The sequence below is a fragment of the Motacilla alba genome, chromosome 1 (genome assembly GCF_015832195.1).
Source record: "Motacilla alba alba isolate MOTALB_02 chromosome 1, Motacilla_alba_V1.0_pri, whole genome shotgun sequence".
In the NCBI taxonomy this organism is placed as follows: domain Eukaryota; kingdom Metazoa; phylum Chordata; class Aves; order Passeriformes; family Motacillidae; genus Motacilla; species Motacilla alba.
In genome coordinates, this window is record NC_052016.1 from 2035791 (window position 1) to 2058650 (window position 22860).

General features: G+C 45.8%; 1 protein-coding gene across 8 annotated transcripts in view; it reads left to right on the forward strand.

Annotated features, from left to right (window-relative positions):
- The first annotated feature begins 1047 nt into the window (after positions 1-1047).
- Positions 1048-22860, forward strand: part of PRDM15 (PR/SET domain 15) — a 35790-nt gene continuing 13977 nt past the window's right edge. For 2 of the 8 annotated variants that reach the window (XM_038142829.1, XM_038142818.1), the window contains exons 1-14: positions 1051-1789; positions 5520-5566; positions 8804-8897; positions 11103-11256; positions 11968-12220; positions 13364-13489; positions 15824-15922; positions 16699-16926; positions 17541-17676; positions 18699-18880; positions 19524-19618; positions 20402-20489; positions 21176-21343; positions 22475-22569. In XM_038142829.1, coding sequence (XP_037998757.1) covers positions 1281-1789; positions 5520-5566; positions 8804-8897; positions 11103-11256; positions 11968-12220; positions 13364-13489; positions 15824-15922; positions 16699-16926; positions 17541-17676; positions 18699-18880; positions 19524-19618; positions 20402-20489; positions 21176-21343; positions 22475-22569 — 2274 coding nt within the window. In that variant the 5' untranslated portion in view covers positions 1051-1280. Of the gene's footprint in view, positions 1790-2314; positions 2867-2927; positions 3553-5519; positions 5567-8803; positions 8898-11102; positions 11257-11967; positions 12221-13363; positions 13490-15823; positions 15923-16698; positions 16927-17540; positions 17677-18698; positions 18881-19523; positions 19619-20401; positions 20490-21175; positions 21344-22474; positions 22570-22860 lie in introns of those variants that run through there. The other 6 variants (XM_038142839.1, XM_038142846.1, XM_038142857.1 and 3 more) reach the window with 6 other exon arrangements.

The window sequence follows — 22860 nt, forward strand, 5'->3', positions numbered from 1 at the left end:
CACCTGAACATGAGGCAGAACTTCCCTGTGCAGTGACCAAGCCCTGAACAGATTGTCCAGAGAGGCTGTGGAGCCTCCCTTGCTGGAGTTGTTCCAGAACCATCTGGACACAAGCCTGTGCTGTGTGCTCTGGGCTGGCCCTGCTGGAGCAGGGAGATGTGACCTGGTGACCCACTGTGGTCCCTTCCAGCCTGACCCATTCTCAGAATACTCTCTACATGTATCTCTTGAAACTGTTACTTGGATGTGTGGGATGGGTAACCATTGAAAGGCCCTGGCTGTTTCCAGCTGGTAAAGATGTAGCCAGATGTGAGAAGAGCACATTCCCTGGAGAGAACAGAGCTGGCGCCAGCTTCCCGCCACCTTTGGATCTCCAGTGCTGTGACAGTGAAGGCCAAGCAGTCACAGCGTGGTGGCAGGGAGCGCCGCATAAGGCTTTGGGGGGACTCCACTGCAGGCAACACTTCTCAGCAGAGCAAAAAAATGGGGCATCCTCCTTGAATACAAAAAGCCTGCGTGCTTCTTGCCCTGGCCACTGCCTGGAGTGGAGGAATAATCTGAAGGTTTAAACCTCCCTAAATGATTTGTGCTGGCAGGCACAGCAGGGCTGGGCACTGACAGATCCTGGTTATGCCAGAATTTGAAATTCAGGAATCATAGAACCATTTCGGTTGGAAAAGACCCCCAAAGTGATCGAGTCCAACCATTGACCGGTCCCCACCTTGTCCCCAACCCAGAGCACTGAGTGCCACCTCCAGGCCTTCCTTGGACACCTCCAGGGATGGGGACTCCAAACCTCCCTGGGCAGCCCCTGCCAATGTCTAATTATGCTTTATGTGAAGAAATTCCTCCTAATGCCCAACCTGAACCTCCCCTGGTGCAACTTGAGACCATGTCCTGAAATCCTGGAGCGCTGAACCTCAGGGAGGCTTGGATAAGGAGGCACAGGCGCTCGTGCGCATGGCCAGGGCTTAGGCCCGCTGAGAACCTGGTGTGGCTTTTGTCCAGATAAAGGAAACGAAGGGTCTGGAGCAGAAGCTCTCTGAGGAGTGGCTGGGGGAGCTGGGGGTGTTTAGCCTGCAGAAAAGGAGGCTCGGGGGTGATGTTACTGCTCCCCAAAGCTCCCTGACAGGAGGGGGCAGCCAGGCGGGAACCGGGCTCTGTTCCCAGGGAACAAGGGACAGGGAAACGGCCTGAGCTGTGCCAGGGCAGGGTCAGGTCGGACACCAGGGAGAATCTCTTCGCTGATGTGATTAAACACTGGAACGGGCAGCTGAGGGATGTGGTGCATTCCCCACGCCTGGATGTGTTCAAGGAAACACAGGACGTGGCACTCAGTGCCGTGGTCCGACCGACAGGGTGGTGTTGGGTCACAGCTTGGACCGGATGGTCCTGGAGCTCTTTTCCAACCCATCCGATCCAGTGATTCTGCTTCTGCCAACCCGCTCCCCGGCACTGCCCGTGAGGAGACGGGAAACCCGGCGAGAGCCACACGGGTGCTCCGCCACCTTCAGCGCGGCCCCGCCGCCTCCAGCCCGGCCCGCGGAGCCGCCGCCAAGGGCTGCGGGGGCTCCGGGGTGCGACCCGCCCGGGAGGGGACGCGGCTGGCGGCACGCCGGGCGGTGAGGCAGGGCCACGGCCGGGCTGAGGGCCGCGGCCGGCCCCGCCGCACTACACTTCCCGCCCTGCTCCGCGCCCGCCCGCGCCGGCTTCCGCTGGCGCGTGGTTTCCGGAGCGGATCGGAACCCGGAGCGCGGATCCGATCCGGGTCTGGCCATTCCCGGGGCAGGTAACGCCGGCTCCCCGCGCTCCTCCCGCCGCACCTCGCGCCCTCCCCGCCGCCCCCGCCCGGGACCCCCCGCGCCCGCCCCGCCGCGGCTCCTCCCGCCGCTCCCCGGGACGCTCGGCGGGGCCGGGGCGGGCGCGGCGGCCGCTCCGAGCGCTCCCGGGGCGGCGGCGGTGGCTGCGGCCCCGCCGCCTCCTCCTCCGCCGCCGCCGCCTCCTCCAGGCCGCCTGTTCTTTGTTACAGCGGCCGGGAGGGCGGTAGCGAAGGGGGCGAGGCGGGTCCGAGGCAAAACCCGGCGGAGCCGCTCCCGGATCCCGGGCCCCGACGGGCTCCGGGCGGCGGCGGCGCGGTCCCTGAGGGGCGGGCGCGGAGCGGGCGCGGGGCGATCCCCGCGGGCTCGGCCGGGCCGGGCACGGACCCGCGGCGGCCGCGGGCATGCGGGGCCGGGAGCGGGGAGCGCCTGGGCTTGGCCGCAGGGGGCTGGGGATGGAGCGGGGTGGGAGCTCCCAGGTGCGAGGGCGTGATCCAGAGGGAAGAGGCTGGGAGGAGGAGGAGGAGGAGGAGGAGGGGAAGGGAGGTGCGGGGATGCTGCCCTGCCCCGGCGTGTGCTCTGGGAGAGGCTGCGGTGGCAGCCCGAGGAGACAAAAGGAGCACAGCCGCGGTCTGCGGGGCTTCGCACACGTGAAATGTTCTGCAGCACGCTCGTTTTCTGCTCGGGGCCATTAAACTTTGCGGGTAGTTCATTCACGCGGTCGCGGGAAGCGCTGGGAAGGGCAGGTGGCACAGACCCCGGCCAGCTGCTGTGTTACTCCGTGCCCCCCTGACCGGCCTAGAAATCGTCTCCCTCCTGAACAATAATTGATAGAATGGCCCTAATTTTTTTAAGAAATACAAGGCCTCACTGTAATTTACCAGATGTTCTGCAATTCCTTTGAGCGGTAGCATGAACAAGTTATACTCCATCATGAGGAAAACTGCGTTTTTAAGCGCATCCTTCCACATACCTATGTGCAGCACCCATCTGCTTGTGCTCTCAAGTTATTCACTCTCATAGAAGCCCATTTTCAGACTGAAGAAAGGGTAATTTTAATTCTACCTTGTTGATCATTACGTTCAAACACAGATTTTCAGGCATTCCATTAATTTTTCTGACCTTTTTTTTTTAAAATATCAACTTAGCACTTGAGCCTGATTTCTTTCTTCAGCAGTTTATAAGGAGAAAGTGTGATTTTACATCCATTCTTAAATTTTTACAGCTCAGGTGGTTCCCTTACAGTGTCTTTGCACATTGTAGTCTGCAAGCAGGTACCTGTGATGCTGCAGCTCCTCGGTGTCTTCATTTGGGTTCCCTCAAGTTCCAGATATGCTCCAAGGCTTGTGTTGCAGCTGGAATTTTTGTGCATAGCTGCGTGGCTCTACTCTCAGGCATAAAATCACTCATCTAATTATAGAAGCCAAAAAATGTGGGTTTTCTGCCCTTTTACTGCCATCAGAATTAGGCTTTTTTACCTGGTCTAATTTCCACTGTGTGGCTTTTCTCCTGATTATTGACTGCTAATGATTACTCTCTGTTTTATGTAAAAAATACCTGCAACTCGCAGAAGCTTTGCAAGACAAGAACAGAATTAGGAGCAGTGGGATGAGTTGCTTCGTGGATCATTTTTCTGTTACAAATGTTTGAAAAGAAAAAAAAAAATTAGATGTGGCCCTTAGCAACAGCAGATGAGGGCAAAAACAATCCTGCAGCCTGTCTTCAGTGCCATCATGTGAGTGGCACGTGGTGACTCTGTTTACTCGTGTGGTTTGTTTCAAAAACCCCTGGGAAATACAGCTGAGATCAGGGAGGAGGAGTTGTAAAGCGCATGGGTGAGGAGGGTGTGGATCAGAATTGTGAAGCTGGCAGCAGCGTTTGTTTGGGAGCGAGGGGTGAGGATGGCTCGGGAGTGTTGTGGGTGCAGAACACCCAAAGGTCCTTGCTGCAGGGAGGGAGCTGTGCTAATGCAGATCGCTGAGGCACCTGTGAGGGCCCTTCACGCTTCCTCCCCATCACCTTGAACAGCGCTGATGGTTTCTCCACCCCTTTGTTGCTGTTCTCATCTGAAGGCTCCTGTAATGTCACTTGTCCCCAGTTTGCCAAGGATGCGACACAGCAGCGTCCCAGAGGGTGAATGCCTTTGGTGGTGTGGCTGCACTGTGCCTCTGAAGCATTGACCAAGGCCATTATTTGTTAAACCAGCCATATTTAGGATTAAAGTCTTGTCAGGACACAAACTATCTAAAAACAGCTGGGCATACCCCCTCTTGAAATAGTGCCAAGCATAAAAAAAAAAAAAAGTGTTGGTTAAAAAAGCAAAGCAAACCATTTTTGACATCAACTTACACCACTTATTTTTGCAGCGTTGTGCTTGGACTCCCCTAAACACCTGTTGCATTGTTCAGGAAAAGAGCTTTTGGGGAAATTTCCTGAGTTGCTGTTCCTGCTCAGCATTGGGCTCTTGTGTCAATGTTTGTTCTGCTGTTTGAGCTTAGTCCCCAAAAGCTGCAGCCCAGAAAGGCCCAGCTTGTGCCACGGATGGGGAGTGTTTGCCCCTTGCAGGAGGGATCCTGCTGCTGACAGGTGGAGCTGGGGAGGGCTGTGCTTGAAGAGTCCTGATCCTGGGTAGTGCCTGTGCTCCCACATTTCTGGCTTGGCTTTTGTTGCTGGAGTAGCAAATGCTTTATCTGTTTTCAAACAGGGCTCTGTGAGTTTGGTGTGTCGTGTTTCCTCTCCCTCTCAGAGATTCATGCTCTTACTCCTTCCTGTCCTCCTCTTGGCCAATACACTTGCTGTTTTGCAGCCTCACCTCTCTCAGGCTTGGCTCATGATCTTTGTGTGCTTTGCCTCTCTTCTGGGGCATTGGCAAAAGTGCTTGTTTGAGGAGCAGAGCATTTTTTGGGGTAGGAAAGGGAAAAACTCTCTTTTAGGTGCTCATGTTGTGGTCTTAGCTGTACATAATCAGACTTTGTGCCAACTATAATTTAATTGTTGAGGGGCAATAGTGTTCATGCAAGTTTTTAATACGGACTGACACTAATGAAGTGGATATAGATTAACCTTATTTAACTGTGAAATCAAATTGGTTAGTTACCATTTCATAGAAGGCCAGTAACAGAGGCAGGATTTTATTTCTCCAGGTTTTCTGGTGCTCAGTACCACAATATACCTTTGCCTCTGGAAGAGATCTGTGACTATGTCTGCAGATTTTAAGATTACTGTGTTTATTAAATAAACAATCTGCCTTTCAGAGATAATTTTTTTTCAACCACAGTTCAATAAAATGTTGCACTGGGCCTTGTTCTGCAGTGGTTGCTGCTGACCTGGATTATCCTCTGGCCCTGCATGTTCTGAGGCTCCACAGGAGCTTTTTAGCAGGGGTTGCAGGAGTGGCTGGAAGTTTGTCAGAGATGGGGAGCAGCAGGAGACAGCATTTCCTCACAGAGAAATGCCTGAGAACCTGCAGACATTGAGGCTTCCTTGGCAGTGATGTCTGCAACACATGAAATGATACAGCAGTCTCTGGGGCTTTTTAAAAAGTTTCATTTCTTTAATTTTCCATTGATACTCCTGCAGGGACATGAATGTGTTTGGGCGGGCTCTGGATCAGTCAGCATCATTACTTCACAAAGGAATGTTTATATGATACAGAAAGTAAAAGTCAATTCAGAACTAACTTTGTCTTTTGTGTTTTGGCAGGTTTAAAATAATGGCTGAAGATGGCAGCGAGGAGATTTTGTTTATTTGTAAGTATTAGGGAAAGGATTGAATTCTCACTGTGTGTGACTTGTCTACTCAGAATGCTTGAAATTAAAGACTAAACCAGACTTGAGATTTTCTTTAGAAAAATTGCTGTTTGCAAAGGAGGCTCAAACAGCTAATGGGTGAATAGAGAGGAGGTTGTGTAATTTAAGCATACACATTCTGGTGCTGTTGGCAAAGACACAATGAAACCTCTGAATGTGAGTTAGCAGCTTTTTCATGGCTGAAGTGAGTGAGATTGAAGGTCTAACACTCATGTAAGCCCTTTGTTTATACAACCAGCTCTAGCAGCCAGGGGTGTCTGGGGATAACTCTGACCTCTGGCCTGACTTGGGGATCTGCACCTCCACAGCAGGGAGAGGCAGACTCATAATTCCTTCAAGAGCAAGCCCAGTTTGAGGTGCACCAGCTGCCCTGGCAGGTTTCACTCGTGGCATTCACTGCCTGGGCTTCTTGTGTGCCCTCTGTGTAACCCTGAGTGCCAGGCTGGGCTCTGTGACTGGATCCAGGCTCCCGGGGTGCTGCTGGGTGAGGAAAGGCTGCAGCAGGGCTGTGCCCAGGCTGGGCAGTGTCCCATGCTTGCTGCAGCTGGGCTGGCAGGCTTGGCTCCCACATTAATCCTCTCCTTTGTCAGCAGCCTGGGCATGCAGGACTTGGTGTCACAGTGGAAAAGAGTTAAGGGATGTGGAGTCCTTGTGTGAGCAGAGAGGACCCAGATGTTGTGGATCCAGTCAGGGTGGAGCAGAATGGAGCACATCCTTGGTTTTAGGATCCACAGTATTTTACCTCTGATGGTTCCACAGCTGCATTTATGGCAACTCTCAGAAAGTTCAATTTTCTCCCTCTACCAGTTTCCTTCAAAAATTGTGTTGACTGTTTGCCTTTTTACTGAGGTGCAGATACCAATAGTGGTTACCTTATCTTCTCCTTCATAAAAGGATTCTGCTGGACAGCAAAGAGAATGGGGATGTGATGCCACTCCTAGTTAGACAGAAGGTGTCACACAACACGATTTGCTCCCTTCCAGTGGGGGCTGTGGTCACTGAGCTTCTTCTTGTGCTCTCTGCAATTAGTTTTTCCCATGGAATATGGGGACTGTTTATGTTCTGAAAAAGTGAGTTGCTATAAATGACACTGTGCACTCCCCATAATAAACATCCTTGAATATGTATTTCATAGACAAGAGAATTTTGGATTTTTTTTATTAAGTGTGTGGGATATTTTATTATTATTTCTGTAATTTAATTTTATTATTATTTCCGTAACATATGCTTGTTTTTGTGTTTCTCCTGTGCCTGTCATCTCTTGAAAGTGTCACATATGGTGGGTGTAACAGCTTTGGCTGCTGTAGGGCATCCCTTGGATATTGAGCTATGCCACACAATGTCATTGTCATGTCCCCCTGGCTTTGGTCATTCCTCTGCAGAGGAGTGAGAGTTATGTATGGCTTATTCCTGCCTGTAGTTGTGGCCAGTGCTGTCTGCACCTTTCAGAGGCTTATCTTTGAAGAAGTGAGGAGTGCCCTGATGCAGTCAGGAGATGAGGAAAATGACAAAGAGCTTTTTTTCTTTGGACAGCAAAGCCTTTTGAAGAAGCTGTTACTCAGACTATTCCTTCCTGTCCCCTTGGTTATGACAACCCTTTATGGATGACAGTCCATTTCTTTTCAGCAGTCAGGTTTACACATTCCTCTTGTCATTCCTCTGCCCTCTCTGGTTTGGGAAATCTGCTTTTAGCCCAGATTATTTCAGTAATATTTTCACTAATATTTCAGCAGTATTATTCAGTAATACTATTTCAGTAATATTTTTTTAGTAGTAATTTCAGCAGCCTGGGCTACAGGCACAGCTGGAGCAGGGGAATGGTGGAACAGTGAACAGGACAGCTGTAGGCTGAGCTTTGGTGCTGCTGCTCTGTGAGTAGTACTTGCCCATGGATCCTTTCCTCTGGTACAATAACTCTGTGGTGCTGTACAGCAAGCCAGGTTGGGAAATTCCTTCTGCTGAAAAATCATGTGGAGAGCTGCTTGTTTCATTCCTTGCCTCACCAGAAGGCAGCTCAAACAGGAGGCACTGCCCAGGCTTGGGGGCTGCACCAGCCAGAAATGCTGTTTGTCAGATATATGTATTTTTTCACTACTGAGCTGGTTTTGTTGCCAGAAGAAATGTGAAGCAGTTTGAAATCCCTTGTGTTAGAAGTCCTTTTGTTCACTGGGATGGGTAGAAGCTTCAAGTTGGGAGCAAAAAGTAGCTTTGCCAGAGGAGATATACCTTGGAATGACTTGGCTTTTGTCATGTCTTCCAAAAAAAAGGTGTAATGACCTTTACATTAGACCTTTTCTGGGGTTTTCCTGACTTGCCCTTGTAAGCTTGGAGCTCAGATGCAGAAGGCACCACAGCAATATAAACCCTGTGTGATGATCTCTCCTGAAGCTGTGTCAGCAGCTGACCAGGCAGAGCAGTCTGACAGCTATTTTCTTCACACTGAAGCAGTGTATAAGCATTTGGGATCCTGTTAAGTTAGCTTATTTTAGAAAGCCTCAAATTATCCTCGTCTGAAAATTGTTTCTTAGGAACCACTCAGTTCTGGGTAATTTACAGCCACTTAAACTGAAAGTTAATTTAGCTGAGCTGACAGTGAATTAGGTGGCCAGAGTGTGTTGTGCAGCCAGCTGACTTGTCTGGAAAGGCACCAGCAGGTACCTTGGAGGTCTCTGTCCTGCCCTGTGGGTGAGAAGTGCGTGTGGCCAGGCAGAGCTGGCCATGCTGGTGCCCTGCTGAGCCCTGTGCCACTTCTGCTGCTGGTTCTGGGTTTGTGCCTCCTGTCACAGGAAGCAGCACACTACCCAAGCTGTTCATAACAGCTCCTGGGGAAGGCGGTGATGTGGTTTTCTTTAGCTGCTGTGTGTTGCAGCACTTTATCTGAAGAATAATGCCATCTTTAAGCAGAATATTTATTGTGGGTGTAAGGCATTTATTTTCCTTTGTGGGAGAATTTAAACAATTGTCTTCTGATGGTACTGATCACAGTGTGTGTTATCTCACCTAAACAGGTGCCAGCTATCCACTCAGTGTTCAATTATTTATGTTCTTTTAAGCAATATAAATAAACATCTGCCTCTGTGTATGTATTTTACTTGGTGCTAGGTTTCTTCTGAAAGAGGGAGGAAACTGTCTTACAAAACTGTTTCTCACCAACCTTTTTTGTCTGGGTCCTTGCAGGGTGCGAGGACTGTGGGCAGTACCACGATTCAGAGTGTCCTGAGCTGGGCCCAGTGGTGACAGTCAAAGACTCCTTTGTACTGAGCAGGGCAAGGTAAGAAATGTTTGTGTTAATCCTGACTAACCCAATGCCCATGTTAGTCCTTTAAAGCATTTTTGCTGTTCAGTGGATGTCATGCTGACAGCTGGAAACTGAAGTCCCAGAGGATGACAGAAATCTATGGGAAGCACATGGCCTTGATTAAATAGAAAAATTGATGCGCACACTTAAGTGCTGCACTGAATAGAAGCCAAAAAAAAATAACTTGCTGCTCATCAGGATTATTTCTTTGCTGAGGTTTCTGGCAAGAAGTCAGGGTGGTGCCAGATGGGGTGACAACTTCTGTCGTGGTTGAGTACCTGCCACTTTTGTCCCCCTTAGATACACCAGATTGATTCCAGAGAAGTGTGTGAGGATTTCTCATTCATGTGTATGAACTCTCTCGTTCCCCCACTTAGAAGCAAAACAAGTTGTTCTCATTATTGTGGGTCTTTGCAAACGATTAGGGGTAATAGTTCTGTCAGCAAATCTGTGACAGCGCCGCAGAAACACTCGTGTTTGCCAAAAGAAACAAATAGACTCAATCTAGTTGGGAGAAAACAACACTAAGTAGTGATTTTTACAGGGAGAGACTATCAGGCACTGTCAGCAAAATTCATATGAAGATGTAGAATGTAAGGTTAAGGAAAAGAACCAACTACTGTGAAGGTGTGGTACAGATCCAAAAAGGGAAGTGTTCAGATGGCTTTGTGTGTTATATAATGTGTGCGGGGCTTCCATAATTCTTCTTGGGAAGTCCCAGGCAGAAAAGAGGCACGTGGGCAGCCAGTCTGGCACATCCTGGCTGTGTAGGCCATGCTGTGTGTTCCCAGCATCACTTTGTAACAAACACTGATGTGCTGGATCTGCCACCTGGGTGCCACGACCCTTTGGCCAGGGCCAGGATGCTCTTGGTGTCCCACCAAGTACAGTGGCTGCACCTGTGCAGGAGCTGCCCCTGCTTTTCTTGGCCTTCCCAGAAGAGGAATTTCCCTGCAGTTCCTGCCAGGCACTGCCTTTCTGTGCCTGGAAACCTGCTCTGGATGATCCCCTGCAGCAGCTAATGGTTAACAGCCCTGACACTCCGGGTGCTTGAGGGTAATTTAAAAATACCTGCTGGAAGCTGCTGAGGGAGGTGCTTTTATTATATACAAAAAACGGGCAGTGCAGTAAGTCTCTAGCCTGTACTACACACATTCCATAACAAACTACTATTTCCTACATTTTTTCTAGTTTTTAACTTGCACTTTAATGTCCAGGTGTTCCAACTGGGAATGTTTGCAAATACGGTGCATGCAACTGGTTTTCAATCTCCTTTTGGTGTGCAAATGCAAAGTTTTCCCTAGTGGAAGTGTGGGCTGCTGGACCATAGACTTGAAAGCAGAATTTTAAATTGACTTTTTTACAGATAAATGTATTTATTTTCCTGAAGAGCTTTCAGCTGAAATCAGGTAAGGAGAGAAAAGGAAAGAAGAAATTTAATTGCAGCCTTTATGTCTGGGGAACAGTAACTGAAAATGAGTTATCTGAGGTTGAGGGCAAGTTTAACCACAAACTGGATATGAATCTTTTAAAAACAGTCTGCTTGCTTAACCACGTTTGTTGTTCCCTCTGTCTTACTGAAAAGATAAAATGGATGCTTTATGGTTAGAAAAGAAGCGTTGAGAAACATCTGCTGAACTTCTCTGTCTCTAACACTGCTTCTTGTATGTTTCAAACTAAAAGTATTGTTTTCGATTCATTTGCTTATCACTATGATTGCAATCTTTTTTTGTATTTCTCTTTATCTAGGCAGTAAAGCAGTTCTGCCAGTGTCAGCCTCAGGGTAGTCAGTGGCCTGTCTGATTATTTTTAGCTTTTCATCTGTTAGGACAGACCTGAAAAAAAAAAAAAGAATTGCATTTGGTTTGTAAAACCAATACGGTGGGGCCAGTCATGTGAATTTTTGGGAAGATGTTCTCTGTGTGTTTTACATAGTAACAGTATTTGCTACATGTAGTTGTTCTCGGAAGCTTGTTTGGGAAAAGGGAGAGGCTGGGAGCACAGAAACACTTGTGTTTAATGCTGACTTCTTTCTTCCACGGGTTCCTGCAGTGCATAACTGTGACTGGATGAGGTGTTGTTCAGCCAAAGGTTGAACTTGCTGATCTTGGAAGTCTTTTCCAACCTAATCCGTTCTGTGATTTATTTTTTTTTCTCAATTCTCTCTTAAATTTTTAGATCGTCTCTGCCTTCTAATTTGGAGATAAGACAGCTGGAGGATGGGACTGAGGGAGTGTTTGCTCTGACTCAGCTGGTGAAACGTACCCAGTTTGGCCCCTTTGAATGCAAGAGAGTTCTCAAGCTGGAGAAAGAATCAGATTTTCCCCTGAAGGTAAGACACAGAATTTGTGAAGCAATAAATAGCAAGGAGTCCGTTTTACCTGTGATGAATTAATGCTAACACTATGAAAACAAAGATACGAAGGGGGATCATTTGGAACATCTTTTAGGTGTGCCCTGTAAGAGATGAGCTAAACAAACATTCTCTGGGCAAGGAACAGAAGAGCCAAACTAGAAGCTCAGTTCTTTTAATGAGTCTCTTCATTTTGATTGGATTTTCCTAATGATCCACACATGCATTAGGCTTATGGAATATGCAGAATAAGTGGGTTTTTTTTCTGTCTTGCATTTGTTTTATTCCTCTCTTGACAAGTTTTGGTAGGAAAAACACTACATTAAGCATGGAATTCTTGATTCCATTAATACCTAATGCCCTGAGAAGTAAAGATTTAGAAATGTGCCTTGGGCTGATGGCTCTTTGGATACCCTTCCACTCACGTATGCAGTAATTTTTTGGAAAACTGGTGGCTATAGCAAGAATTCTTGGGATGATTTTGTTCAGTTTGTTCCCATCTTGCTCCTGGTTGTCTGTCTCATCTGAAGGTGTGACTCAGGGCAAGATCCCTGATGCAGGACTTGAGTCTTGCTTCGTCCCTGATATCCATTGAAAAGAAACCACTGCAAAAGCAGAAAAGAATCTATTTCCCCCTTAACTTAAGATCACTTCTCATGGTTTTTATTCTGTGCACATTTTCCTTGGCAGGTGTTCCAGAAGGAAGGGCCCCTGGTGTATTTTGACACCACAAACGAAGATGATTGCAACTGGATGATGATGGTGCGCCCAGCCACCGAGTATGAGCATCAAAACCTAACAGCCTTCCAGCATGACAATGACATTTACTTCACCACCTGCCAGGACATCCCCCCGGGAACTGAGCTGCGAGTGTGGTATGCAGCTTTTTACGCCAAAAAAATGGAAAAGCCAGTGCTGAAGCAGGTCACTAGTGGTGCCAATGGTATGTGTGGGGGCCTTTCTTCCTTCCTAAGGGCCCGGTGCTGGCAGGGACTGATAGTCCCTGGCTGTTGGAGATGACAGTGCTGTTTATCCACTAGGTTCTTATCCTGCAGAGTCAGGCCAGCCTGCACACGTGGCTGCCCTGCAAGAGGAGAGTGTAGATTCTTCACCATGATACAGCCAGGTTTTTTTTTAAAACAGGTGGCCTGGTTAATGGTTCAGCCTCTTCAGAGTGGACAGACTGGATAAATAGTCCTTAACTAAAGATTTGGTGTATCAAATAGTTTGTATCAAATAATTTCTGGGTGGAACAGCAAAGGAGCTCAATTATCAGAGAAATCTGTATACAGGTTTGATAAAGAAGCCATTATTCAGTTGCAGTGAAAATGGTTTGGTTTTGCATAGAACTGTTTCACAGTTCTAAAAAACTAGATTTCTCTTAAGCAGCCTCACATGGGACCCACCAGAGTAAGATCCACGTGGCTGTGCATTGGAAAGAAAGGCAGCAGATATTTTAGAGCCTGAATTAGAATTGCCACAAGTTCCAGTGTTTTCCCCTTTGTTTTCTCCTACTTTTCCATTTGTACAGCTGAAAGGCAAGATCCTTTAGCATTGCAAGGGCGTTTTCTTCCTGCTCTTGAGCTGGGAGTACTCCCTGGGTGTTATTACTGCTCTGCTGGGTATAATTTGGGGTGACAAATTTGGGAAGAGGCCATTGCCACCAGTGTCAGCTTTATGATGGCTGCCCTTGATCCTAAGCAGAGTCTCAAGTGCTGCAGCTGAATCAATGCAGTTGACATGTTTCTGAACTCTCAGATGTTTCCAGCCGGTATTAACTGAGAGGTTTCATATTTTCCCTCTTTAATTTAACCTGTTCATGTATTTTTGTGGGGTTATGGGTATTTAAAAATACTGTTGAAGTATGCCCTCTACTCTCTGTCCAGCACTTCAGAATATTTCAGGCACAGTGGATGAGATTCAGCTATAAGAATCTCAAATTTTGGAGTTGAAATTTTCCATGAGAATGTTATTTGCAGTCCTGTTACAGAATAAAACTTTCTGACTGTGGTTACTGCCCTCAGCACAGAGCAAGAGTCAAAGTGTCTGGGCAGTAAAGAAGATGAACTCTTTTTCCTCTTCACAGATACATCCTTGGCAGCAATGGAGTCTGATAAAGAGGGGAATAATAAGGTCTCTTCAAAACCTTCATCTGCTGTCTTACCCCATAAAAAAAACAAGAAATCCAGCGTACTAGCAGCTGATCCAGCAGGTATGCAAAAATAAAGTGCTCTTAAGGAAGATAGAGGACAGATACAGGTCTGCAGAGCTGTCAGGTGTAACACTCCTACATGTGTATTATGGATATATAACTTCTGGCAAATACTAATCTAGAGAGGATTTGAATGCCTGAATTTTTCTGTTCATTTTCATGGGCACAGTGCTTAAAGTACATACACAGGTTAAAAAGTGACAGAGGGGCCAATAAACTTTTAGGCAGATTATTTTCATGAAAACCACAAGTGCTCCTGAGTTTGGAGGTGGTTAGTGTTGGGATGGGGGCAATCCCCAAGAAAATCTTCATTCTGCCTGTGTAAAGGGTAGTAAACAATCAGGCCAAGCTCTAGAAGAAAAGATTTCAAACATTTGGAAATGACAAGAACACTGGCCATCCCCAAATTACTATAACACCACAGTATAAGCCACTGTTAGAGTTCAGACTGTTCTAAATTACAGAAACTGAAATTTCAATAAACTTATAAGCAATACATTTCCTCTTGGCAAAGAACACATGGCTGGGGAAATACCTGGTAGTGTCACAGGAGCTCTGTCCCACGGATTTATTACAAAGCAGTGCTCCCCCCACCCAGTCTCTGCAAAGTGGAATAGTGAAATTAAGAACCCACTTAACACAAATTTCAAAAATTCCACTCAGAGTACACGAGATCAAAAGAAAACCGTTCTAGGTCTGCTCTTTGAGAGTTTATTTTCCTAAACTTTGCTTATTAAAAGTGGCTGGGAGGAAAGGAGGAGAGTTGTTGCTGACGTGTACAGAGCAGCTGATCAGAGGATCCATTTGTCAGCTTGGGTTCTGTCACAGCTAAACTCTGAAGTTGACTCAGGAGTTGTCTTTCAGTTTGGCATTATTGATTTTTCCAGAGGTAAAATGAAGAATTGGAACAGCCCCTCCTACATCCTTCACCCTACTGCCTGAAAGTCCAGCTTCAGTAAAAACAAAAAGCTGCCTTTTAAATTTTGGGAACCCTGGGGTGTTCTCACTGATTTGGTGCTTCCGAAACAAAATTTTCTTGTTTTGATTTTGTTTGCCTCAAGTCATATACATCAAGCAGTTGCCAGCTGTCAGATCTGTGGTTTCAAGTCAGCCAGGTTGCCCTGCAGCTGCCCTGGAAGCCTGAGGAAGTGGGAACTTAAGAAGGACCTGACTCTTCCTGACAAACCAGTACAAAGGAGCAAGGGAAGTGCAGAGTCAGGCACAATTAACTTACACACAATCTTGGTTTGCTGCTTTTGTCCTCCTGGACAGAGCCCTCAAGAAGTTCTTTATGTAGCCTGTGAAGAGGGAATTTTTGTTGCTGTATTGCCAAGTGATTTTTTATTCATTTTTTTATTGCAGCATGGATGAGATCACACCTCTGTAGTGCAGAGTGTTGAATGTGTCTTGTAGCAGGGAACAGCCTCTGCCTCAGAGAATGCTTTATTTTGGTTTAAGAGGCAGCATGGAAAAGAAGGAAGAACTTTACTGTCCTTTTCCAGATGGGGTCCTCAGGCAGAGAGAGATGAGCTGACATGTAATGACCATCTAGGAAATCTGTGGCAGAAACTGAGGCACAATTTGAATTCCCTGTGCTGTCATTCACTTATCCTGACTTCAGTGTCATCCTCCTCCTCTGCAGGAGGAGTCTTAGTCAGCTTTTTGTGTGCCAAAAAAATCTCTGAATCAGTCCAGATTTATCAGATCCTCTTGACAAATTCAAATATATCATCTAAGGACTGAAATACAAAGGACTGTGAACTGAGTTACTCTTCCTATTTTATTTTTTTTATTCCAGTTTCATTTTTGCCCTGATTTCTTCACCTTTCTTGAGTTGATGCATTAATTAAAGTATTTAGTATGGTGATTTCATAGCACATCTAATTAATGAAACTGCTGAAACCTGGCTTTTCATTGTCCTCACCCTTACTTCCATTAATCCAAATGTTCTTACTCTGCAATGCCCTTCACAGAGGTTTCTCCTGCTTCTGTCCTCAGCTAATCCATAAGAAGACTGGTAACTCTGGTTTTAAAGGTGCTAAAAATTACTTTATGCCCTGCCTTTTATGAACACAGTTCTTTAGAAAGTGATAAAGGAGCCCTCAGGATTTTACAAGGGCACTGATATTCTCTCCTGGCATCATTTGCATCTTCTGATAGTTCAACTCCTCATGTTTGGAGAATCCTGAAATGGTCCCAGCTGCCCCCAGGAGCCTTTTGCTGCTTAAATTGTACCTTGTGATACTCAGGGAGTTACTGCAAGATAAACAAAGCTGCAGGGGTTTACCACCTCCCCATTTTCAGAGTATTTCAGTATTTCTTGTTGTGATTTAGTGAACACTCCAGAAGGCAGTGGAACAGCAGAAGCAAAGCCCAACCAGTGGACGTGTAAAGTGTGTTCATCTGCTTTCCAAGAGCCCCAGCTGCTGACAGGTAGGAAGTGCTAGAAATTCATGGGAGAGCACTGAGAATCATCAGCAGAATTCTGCTCTCCCGTGGCTGTGAAGCCATGCACCGTCCATGGTGCAGTAAGATAAAAGTTTTAAATTTTGTGTTCCTTTAAGGAAAGCAGTAGTACGGAAGGTAGAACAAGGATATTTTGGATGTTTTGACCATGGCAGTGTTCAGTCTTTGGACAAACAGCTGTAATGTTGAATTTAGAAGAAATAAAACTGTGATCTAGAAGATGATGTGACTGTCAGGAAAATCAAGGATAGGGAGCTGCATGAGCAGTGTAAAGGTCAGTGATGCCAGGTTATACTTTGTGATGTTGTTCATCTGGTATTTATGGCACAGATTTAGTAAGGGTAATGAAGTACACGTTCTTTTCTGCATTTCATTTGCAGCTATTTTATGCAGTTTTTCAGAAGAGCTTAAAATTATTTAGAAACTTTGACCATTTACTGAATCTTTTTTGAAAAGGGGACTTCAGTCAGTAAATAACTTGGGCATTTGGAAAAATGTACCCAATATTAGAAACACAAACTTTTCACTGTGATATCAACAAATCTCCTTAAAAATTCAGTTCTTGTGACTGTTGAATAGACTGTAGGCTTTGATTTTTGAAAGTATTGTGACTGCTTTTGAAATAATTTGAAGTAAGTCTCTGCAAAGTGAAACGGACCTGATAGATGGGCTTCAGCTAGTTCCATTTGAGTATTTTAAGGATAATTTCCTCCTTACTCTCCTGTTCTTCCCTATCCACCCAGAACACTTGCTGAGTCACCTGGAACAAGCCAAAGGTGCCTCCCCAAGCAGCCAAAATGATGCTGAGAAAGCAGAGAAAGCAGCAGAGGCTGTGCCAGCAGATCAGCCAGCGGCAAGTGATGCAGCCAGTGCCAGCACAGACTCGAGGAGAAAGGCCAGGAGGGGAAGAAAAGCCAAAACAGCAAAAGTAGAAACGCCTCTTGTCATTGATGAAGAGAAAGATTCTGCAGGTAAAACAGAAATCTAGAAAAGGCTTATACATCTGTGATGATGCCTCTGCAGAAAGCCTAAAAAGCAGCAGAGACAAGATGGAGGTTTTTAGTTAGATGACTAAAGCAGCCAATTTACAAGTTTTGTTAGTTATTTCTGAGGGCCTTAAAGGCAGCACCTACACCCAGTCACCTGCATTCTCCTGTGATGGTTTGTAGAGAGCCCCAGGGAAACACACAGGGTATGAGAACTGCAGGAAGGAACAGGAGAGGAAGCATCCTTCCTCTCAAGAGGACAAATCTTTCTCTGTCTACCTCAAGTTTAGTTTAGAAAGGGCTTTACCTTCCTTGAAGGGATGTTCTAATAGGAAATTTCATGATGCTTGGTCAACTGACCCTTCAGTAAACCTGGAAAGGTGAGAAGTTAGAAGAAGGTGAGATGTCCCTGCCCGTGGCAGGGGGTTGGATTAGATTTTTAAGAGTCCTTTCCAACCCACACTGTTCTATGATTCTTTGAATGTGTTTGTGGACAATTGATTTGTCCAGTGCCACTTCTTATTACAAATTCTGCATTTGAGGTTTTACTTCCAGCTGTCCACATTACTGCTGTATTCATTTCTTTGGTGTGTGTGCAGTGGAACGTGTGGCTGACGCTGTCACCGAGGTCCCTCCAGAGGAGGTGGCCCTGCCTCCAGCTCCAGAAGAGAGGATTATGGATCTGGTTTTAGGAAAGATGCCCAGCAGCACAAACAGCATCAGCACAGTGACAAAGTAAGTGTTCTGGGATGCACAATTTCCTCTTACTTGTATCTAAGATGATGTAGCATGCAACAGTTCTGCTCAACTTCTGGGCCCACAGATGATCTTTTTTAAATCAACATAAAATTGTGTGATGCTGCTGCTGCTTCAAGATTTTGAGTGCCACTTGTACACTGGTAGGATTTTGGAACATAACATAAATGAAAATTTCTTTTTTTATCATGTTACTGCTTTTATTCTGTGTTTCCAAAAGCCTCCAGCAGCTGCAAGGTGAAATTTACTCCCATTGAATGTTAGTGATAAGACAGTCAAAGAGATTTTTTCTTTCAGAATATGTTAATCATTATTATTCAGTCTTGCTTGTTATCTTAGCTCATTAATGACTTCATGTTGATTTTGCTGTGATACTCCAGATTTGGAGCAGTAGGAGGGGAAAACTTCAGTGAAACAGAACCTCAGGGAGACTCTTAAGTATCACATGATTAATTCCATTTCTTTTATGTCTTTTTGTCTTGGTAAAATTGGCCTTTTGAATTTTTTTTTTTTTTTAATAATAGAGCACTACATTTTTATGAATTAGCTAGTAATGGTATATTAGCAGACACAGATCCATCAAAAAGGCATTTCAGCAGGTGGTTGTGCTGGAAAATGGCACAGTGCTGCTTGGCACCCTGCTGCCCTCTGCCCAAATGCAGCTTTGACATGGGGGCTGCCAAGCTTCCTAAGCTGAGCTAGTGCTGATGTTTTCAGAGCAGAACAGATCCTTTCTGTTCCTCTGAGGGCCCTGCAAAAAGAATCTCTGCTGCTGCTTTTTGCCTCGTTGTTGATTCTGGGTGAAGAAAATGTGGAATGAGTGACATCTGCAGCTTCCAGGGGGTGGCCAGGGGAGCACCTTGAAGCTGGGGAAGCTCCATCCAGGCCCCCTCCCTCCTGCCAGGAGCTGAGTTTAACACTCCTCTAGTTTTTGCTAGCTGCTGGAACTCTGTTGCAACCTGTGGGCTAGCTTTCAGTCCCTGCCTTTCTCTCTAATCCAGTAGGTTTGCTCATCACCAAAACACCATGTCCCTCAAAAGAAGTTTCATTCTCTCCAGTAGACACGGGATTCGGCGGAAGCTGATAAAGCAGCTGGGGGAGCACAAGAGGGTCTATCAGTGCAGCATCTGCAGCAAGATCTTCCAGAACAGCAGCAACCTCAGCAGGCACATCCGTTCTCATGGTGGGTTGGCTTTTCCCTTGCCTGGGCATTGATTTTGTGGCTTGGTTCCACCTTTGAGTTAAACAGCAGGGCTCGTTTTAGGGATTGGATATATATTTATAAGAGAGCTGGTTTTGCTTTTTTCTTTCTTTTAGCTCTCTCTAGGAAGCTCTTTTAATTTTTCAGACCAGAGCATGAGAAGATAATAATTATCTATTGCAATAGATCATGCAGAATTGAACTTGAAAGTATTTAAAATTTGAATTAGGTACATCTTTTAAATGAGGGGCAAGGATGTGATGTTTTTTCAAAGCTTTTATTGCCTTTAAATAGATACATAAATATCACCCCCACCTTCACAGGCACATGGGTAACATAGCCGTGTAAATGTCAGGTGTTTTTCCACCTGTGATCTGCAGTTCCAGGGTTCTGTGTCCTATTCTAAGGCTTCTATGAAAAATCATCACTGAAAAAGGGTGGGGGAACTAAACCAAAATTGTTGGAAATGGTTAAAATCCACTGGTTAGATCTCCTGAAACACTAAATTTTTCATCGCTAGCCTGTGTGTTTGCAGTTGCTTGTGCTTTGGTTTCCCCTGCCTTGCCTGGAGTTGGTTATTATCAATCACTCACTACTTCCCTTTCATCTTGATTGATCCCCTCAGGTGACAAACTGTTTAAATGTGAGGAATGTGCAAAGCTGTTCAGCAGGAAGGAGAGCTTGAAGCAGCACGTTTCATACAAGCACAGCAGGAATGAAGTGAGTGGAAGGGGCTCTTGCAGGGTTTGTGTGGAAAGGCACAGTGAGATTCCAGGTGTGAGCATGCCTTGCTCATGTGAGCAGCTATTCCATGTGAGTGAGAAAGGACAGAGGGGGACTGTTAACATCTTATCTTAGAATAATTGATGGATTTCAAAAGTGCTTTTGAGCATGTGCAAGCCCTTTTCCTATGGAAAATTGCTTTCAGGCATCAATTCCAGCAAAACAAGCTGGAATTAGCTGGGCCTGTGTGATACAGAGGTGAGATCTGACTTGAGTTATGCTGCTAAATAGGGTTGTTCCATTGTTGTTTGCTTCTCCTGTTTGATTTCTCCCCACTTACCATTCCTTTAATGTGTGAACTCTGCCTTTTGATGCTGCTGCTGCCATAGAAATATCAAACACACCTGTAGTGGCACCTTATTAGTGACAATTTCCATTGTTGCTTGGCACCAGGGTCCTTAACTCTCAGATTGCTGCCACCTTTTCTGGAAGATGAGTCAGATCTCATCTTGCTCCTCAAACATTCTGTGTCTGTGTTGGACCAGAGGGCTGTCAGGGAGATGTTCCACATCCACACAGGAGCACAGTCTTTGGGGTTTTTTAATAGCTCAGATGCAGGAACATGGCAGAATAACACAGCATCAGAATTTTGCACCACTGTGCAGATAAATGCCCTCTTGAAGGATTAAAGGTTGGAAAGGCCAGAAAACAGAAGAGGTGTTTGAGGTTTAGAATTTCTCTGTCAGTTGTGACTCGGCTTTTCCTGTTTGTGATGCCCAGGTGGACAGTGAGTACAGGTACAAGTGCACCACGTGTGAAAAGGCCTTTCGGATAGAGAGTGCACTGGAATTCCACAACTGCAGGACAGGTGAGAATGGATAACTCTTCCTCTGTCATCTCTGCTCCATTCTGGGAAGAGGTCCCCAAATCCATCTCAGCTGAGAAACTACGGAAGGGGAGTAGGGATTTAGCTTTTTGTCATCATCACAGCGAGCAACCTGTTTTTGTGATAAGAAAAGTGTAACACATCCACTTAGGAATTGGGGTTTTTTTAGTATCTCCTGCTCACCTGTGTAATATCCTCATTGGTGATTCCTTTGTTCACAGATAGTTTTAGGGGAAAAAAGTTAAACAGAGGTTAAGTTCCACCTCACTCCTCTGAAACAGAGGAACTGGAAACAGGACCAGTATTAGTGGTAATTTGTAGTTTTGTGGAATTACAGTTTTCTTCAGCTGTCTCCAGCTTTATACTTGCAGTAGTCTCTAAATGGTTTTTTCTCAGTATCACTCCAACCTGTGATTTTCTCCCGTAGCCATCTCTTGTGGTTGCTCATATTATTTCTGCTGTGATCTTACGCTCAGAAAATGACACCCTGCTTACTTTCATGGCCCCACAATAATGTTCAGTCCAGAATCACACAGGCTACTGCCCTTAGAGCACAGTGATGGGATTCCATGTTTAAAACCCAGATCCAACAGAGGAACCACCTGTCTCACAAACGTACAAAACCTGTTTTCAGCTGTAAAGAGCCGCGTGGTTTCTCTTGCTTACAGATGACAAGACATTCCAGTGTGAGATGTGTTTCAGATTCTTCTCTACAAACAGCAACCTTTCAAAACACAAGAAAAAGCATGGGGATAAGAAGTTTGCATGTGAGATCTGCAATAAGATGTTCTACAGGAAGGATGTCATGCTGGACCATCAGAGGCGGCACTTGGAAGGTAAATTTACTGCAGATCAACTTAATTATTTCTCCTGAAACACCAGTGGAGGTGGACAGGTTAAGGAGATGATAGTGTGCCTTAGATCTTCTTGAATGGTGGCTGTCTTTTTTTAAATCAGTCACCTAATCAAGAGTTGGAAGTTTCAGCAAAATGTGACATTTATGAAAAATAACAGTAGTGAGTCCAGAGCTATTAACAGTCATGTGGAAGCTGCATGGCTTACTATGCAGCAGTTTAGACTGGCTGATTTTTATTATGTATTTTTCTTTCTTTGCATCCTGTTCTTAATTTTTTAAGATTTGTGTGGTAACTTGAAAATCTGAAGGCAGAGAGTTAACTTGCCATGTACAGCTGAGAGTGACTACTACATAAATACAGTGTCAGCATGTTATCTTTGAAACACTTGAGCATATATGAAAATGAGATTATGAGAGTTTGCTGTTCAAAATCTCAAGCATCTAAGGATATTACAGGTACTCAAAGACTGGAAAAAGTTGGTACATTGCTCAACATGTATTAGAATGTGGTTAGTGACTTAGATGATTAAACCAAAAAGGATTTTTTTAAAAAAAAAGCAGCCAGATTGTTTATTTTGTGGCATGAACCAGAGGACAAGGGGCTGTATGACACTGGCAGTGTCTCATTTTCAGCTGTCACAGAAGAGCAGGAGCCCTCTGCCCTCCAGAGAGAAAGAGGTCTGAAATCCTCTCTGAGCATTACAGCTGATGCTGGTTGCATCTCTCCTTAGAGACTTCCTCTCCTCTCTTTCTTAGTGAGGGTGAATCTCTGGGCCAGATGGCAGATTGAAGTGCCAAGGCCTACTAGATCTGCCCGTTTCCTGGTGTTGACAAAAATGTTTTTGACAAAAGTGTTTTCAGTCACCTTTCAGTTGCTTTAATAACCAATGAGCCATAACACATCACTTTGGCAGACTGCTTCTATATTCTTAAAACACATTTTAATTTAGAAATCACCCTTTTGTTACCAATCCAACCCTGCATTGAGGCTCTTCCCAGTGTTTCGCTCTTCTTCCCAAGTCTCCTCCTGAGCAGGCCTGCGGGCTGGAGGGGGAAAGCCATGGTTTATTTCTTGTTTTGTTTTTTTTTTGATGGGGACTGCTGTGTTAAGGGGTGAGGCGTGTGAAGAGAGAAGACTTTGAGCACAGCACGGAGAACATGGTTCGCTACAAGAAGGAGCCCTCGGGCTGCCCCGTGTGTGGGAAGGTAGGAGCTTGTGCCAGTGTGCCATGAGAAACTCTGCATTGTGGCTCCAGGGCTGCTGCAGTTCAGTCCAGAGAGGAGAAAACTGAGGGGATCCATCCGTACATTTCAATATCTCCAAGGGGTGTCACGGGATGGTGCCAGACTCTCTTTGGTGGCGCTCAGCAACGGCACGAGGAGGAGAGGCCATAAAATAAAATACAGCAAGTTCCACCTCAACATGGGGAAGAAATTCCTCACACTGAGGGTGGCAGAGCTCTGGAGCAGCTGCCCAGGGAGGGTGTGGAGTCCAGC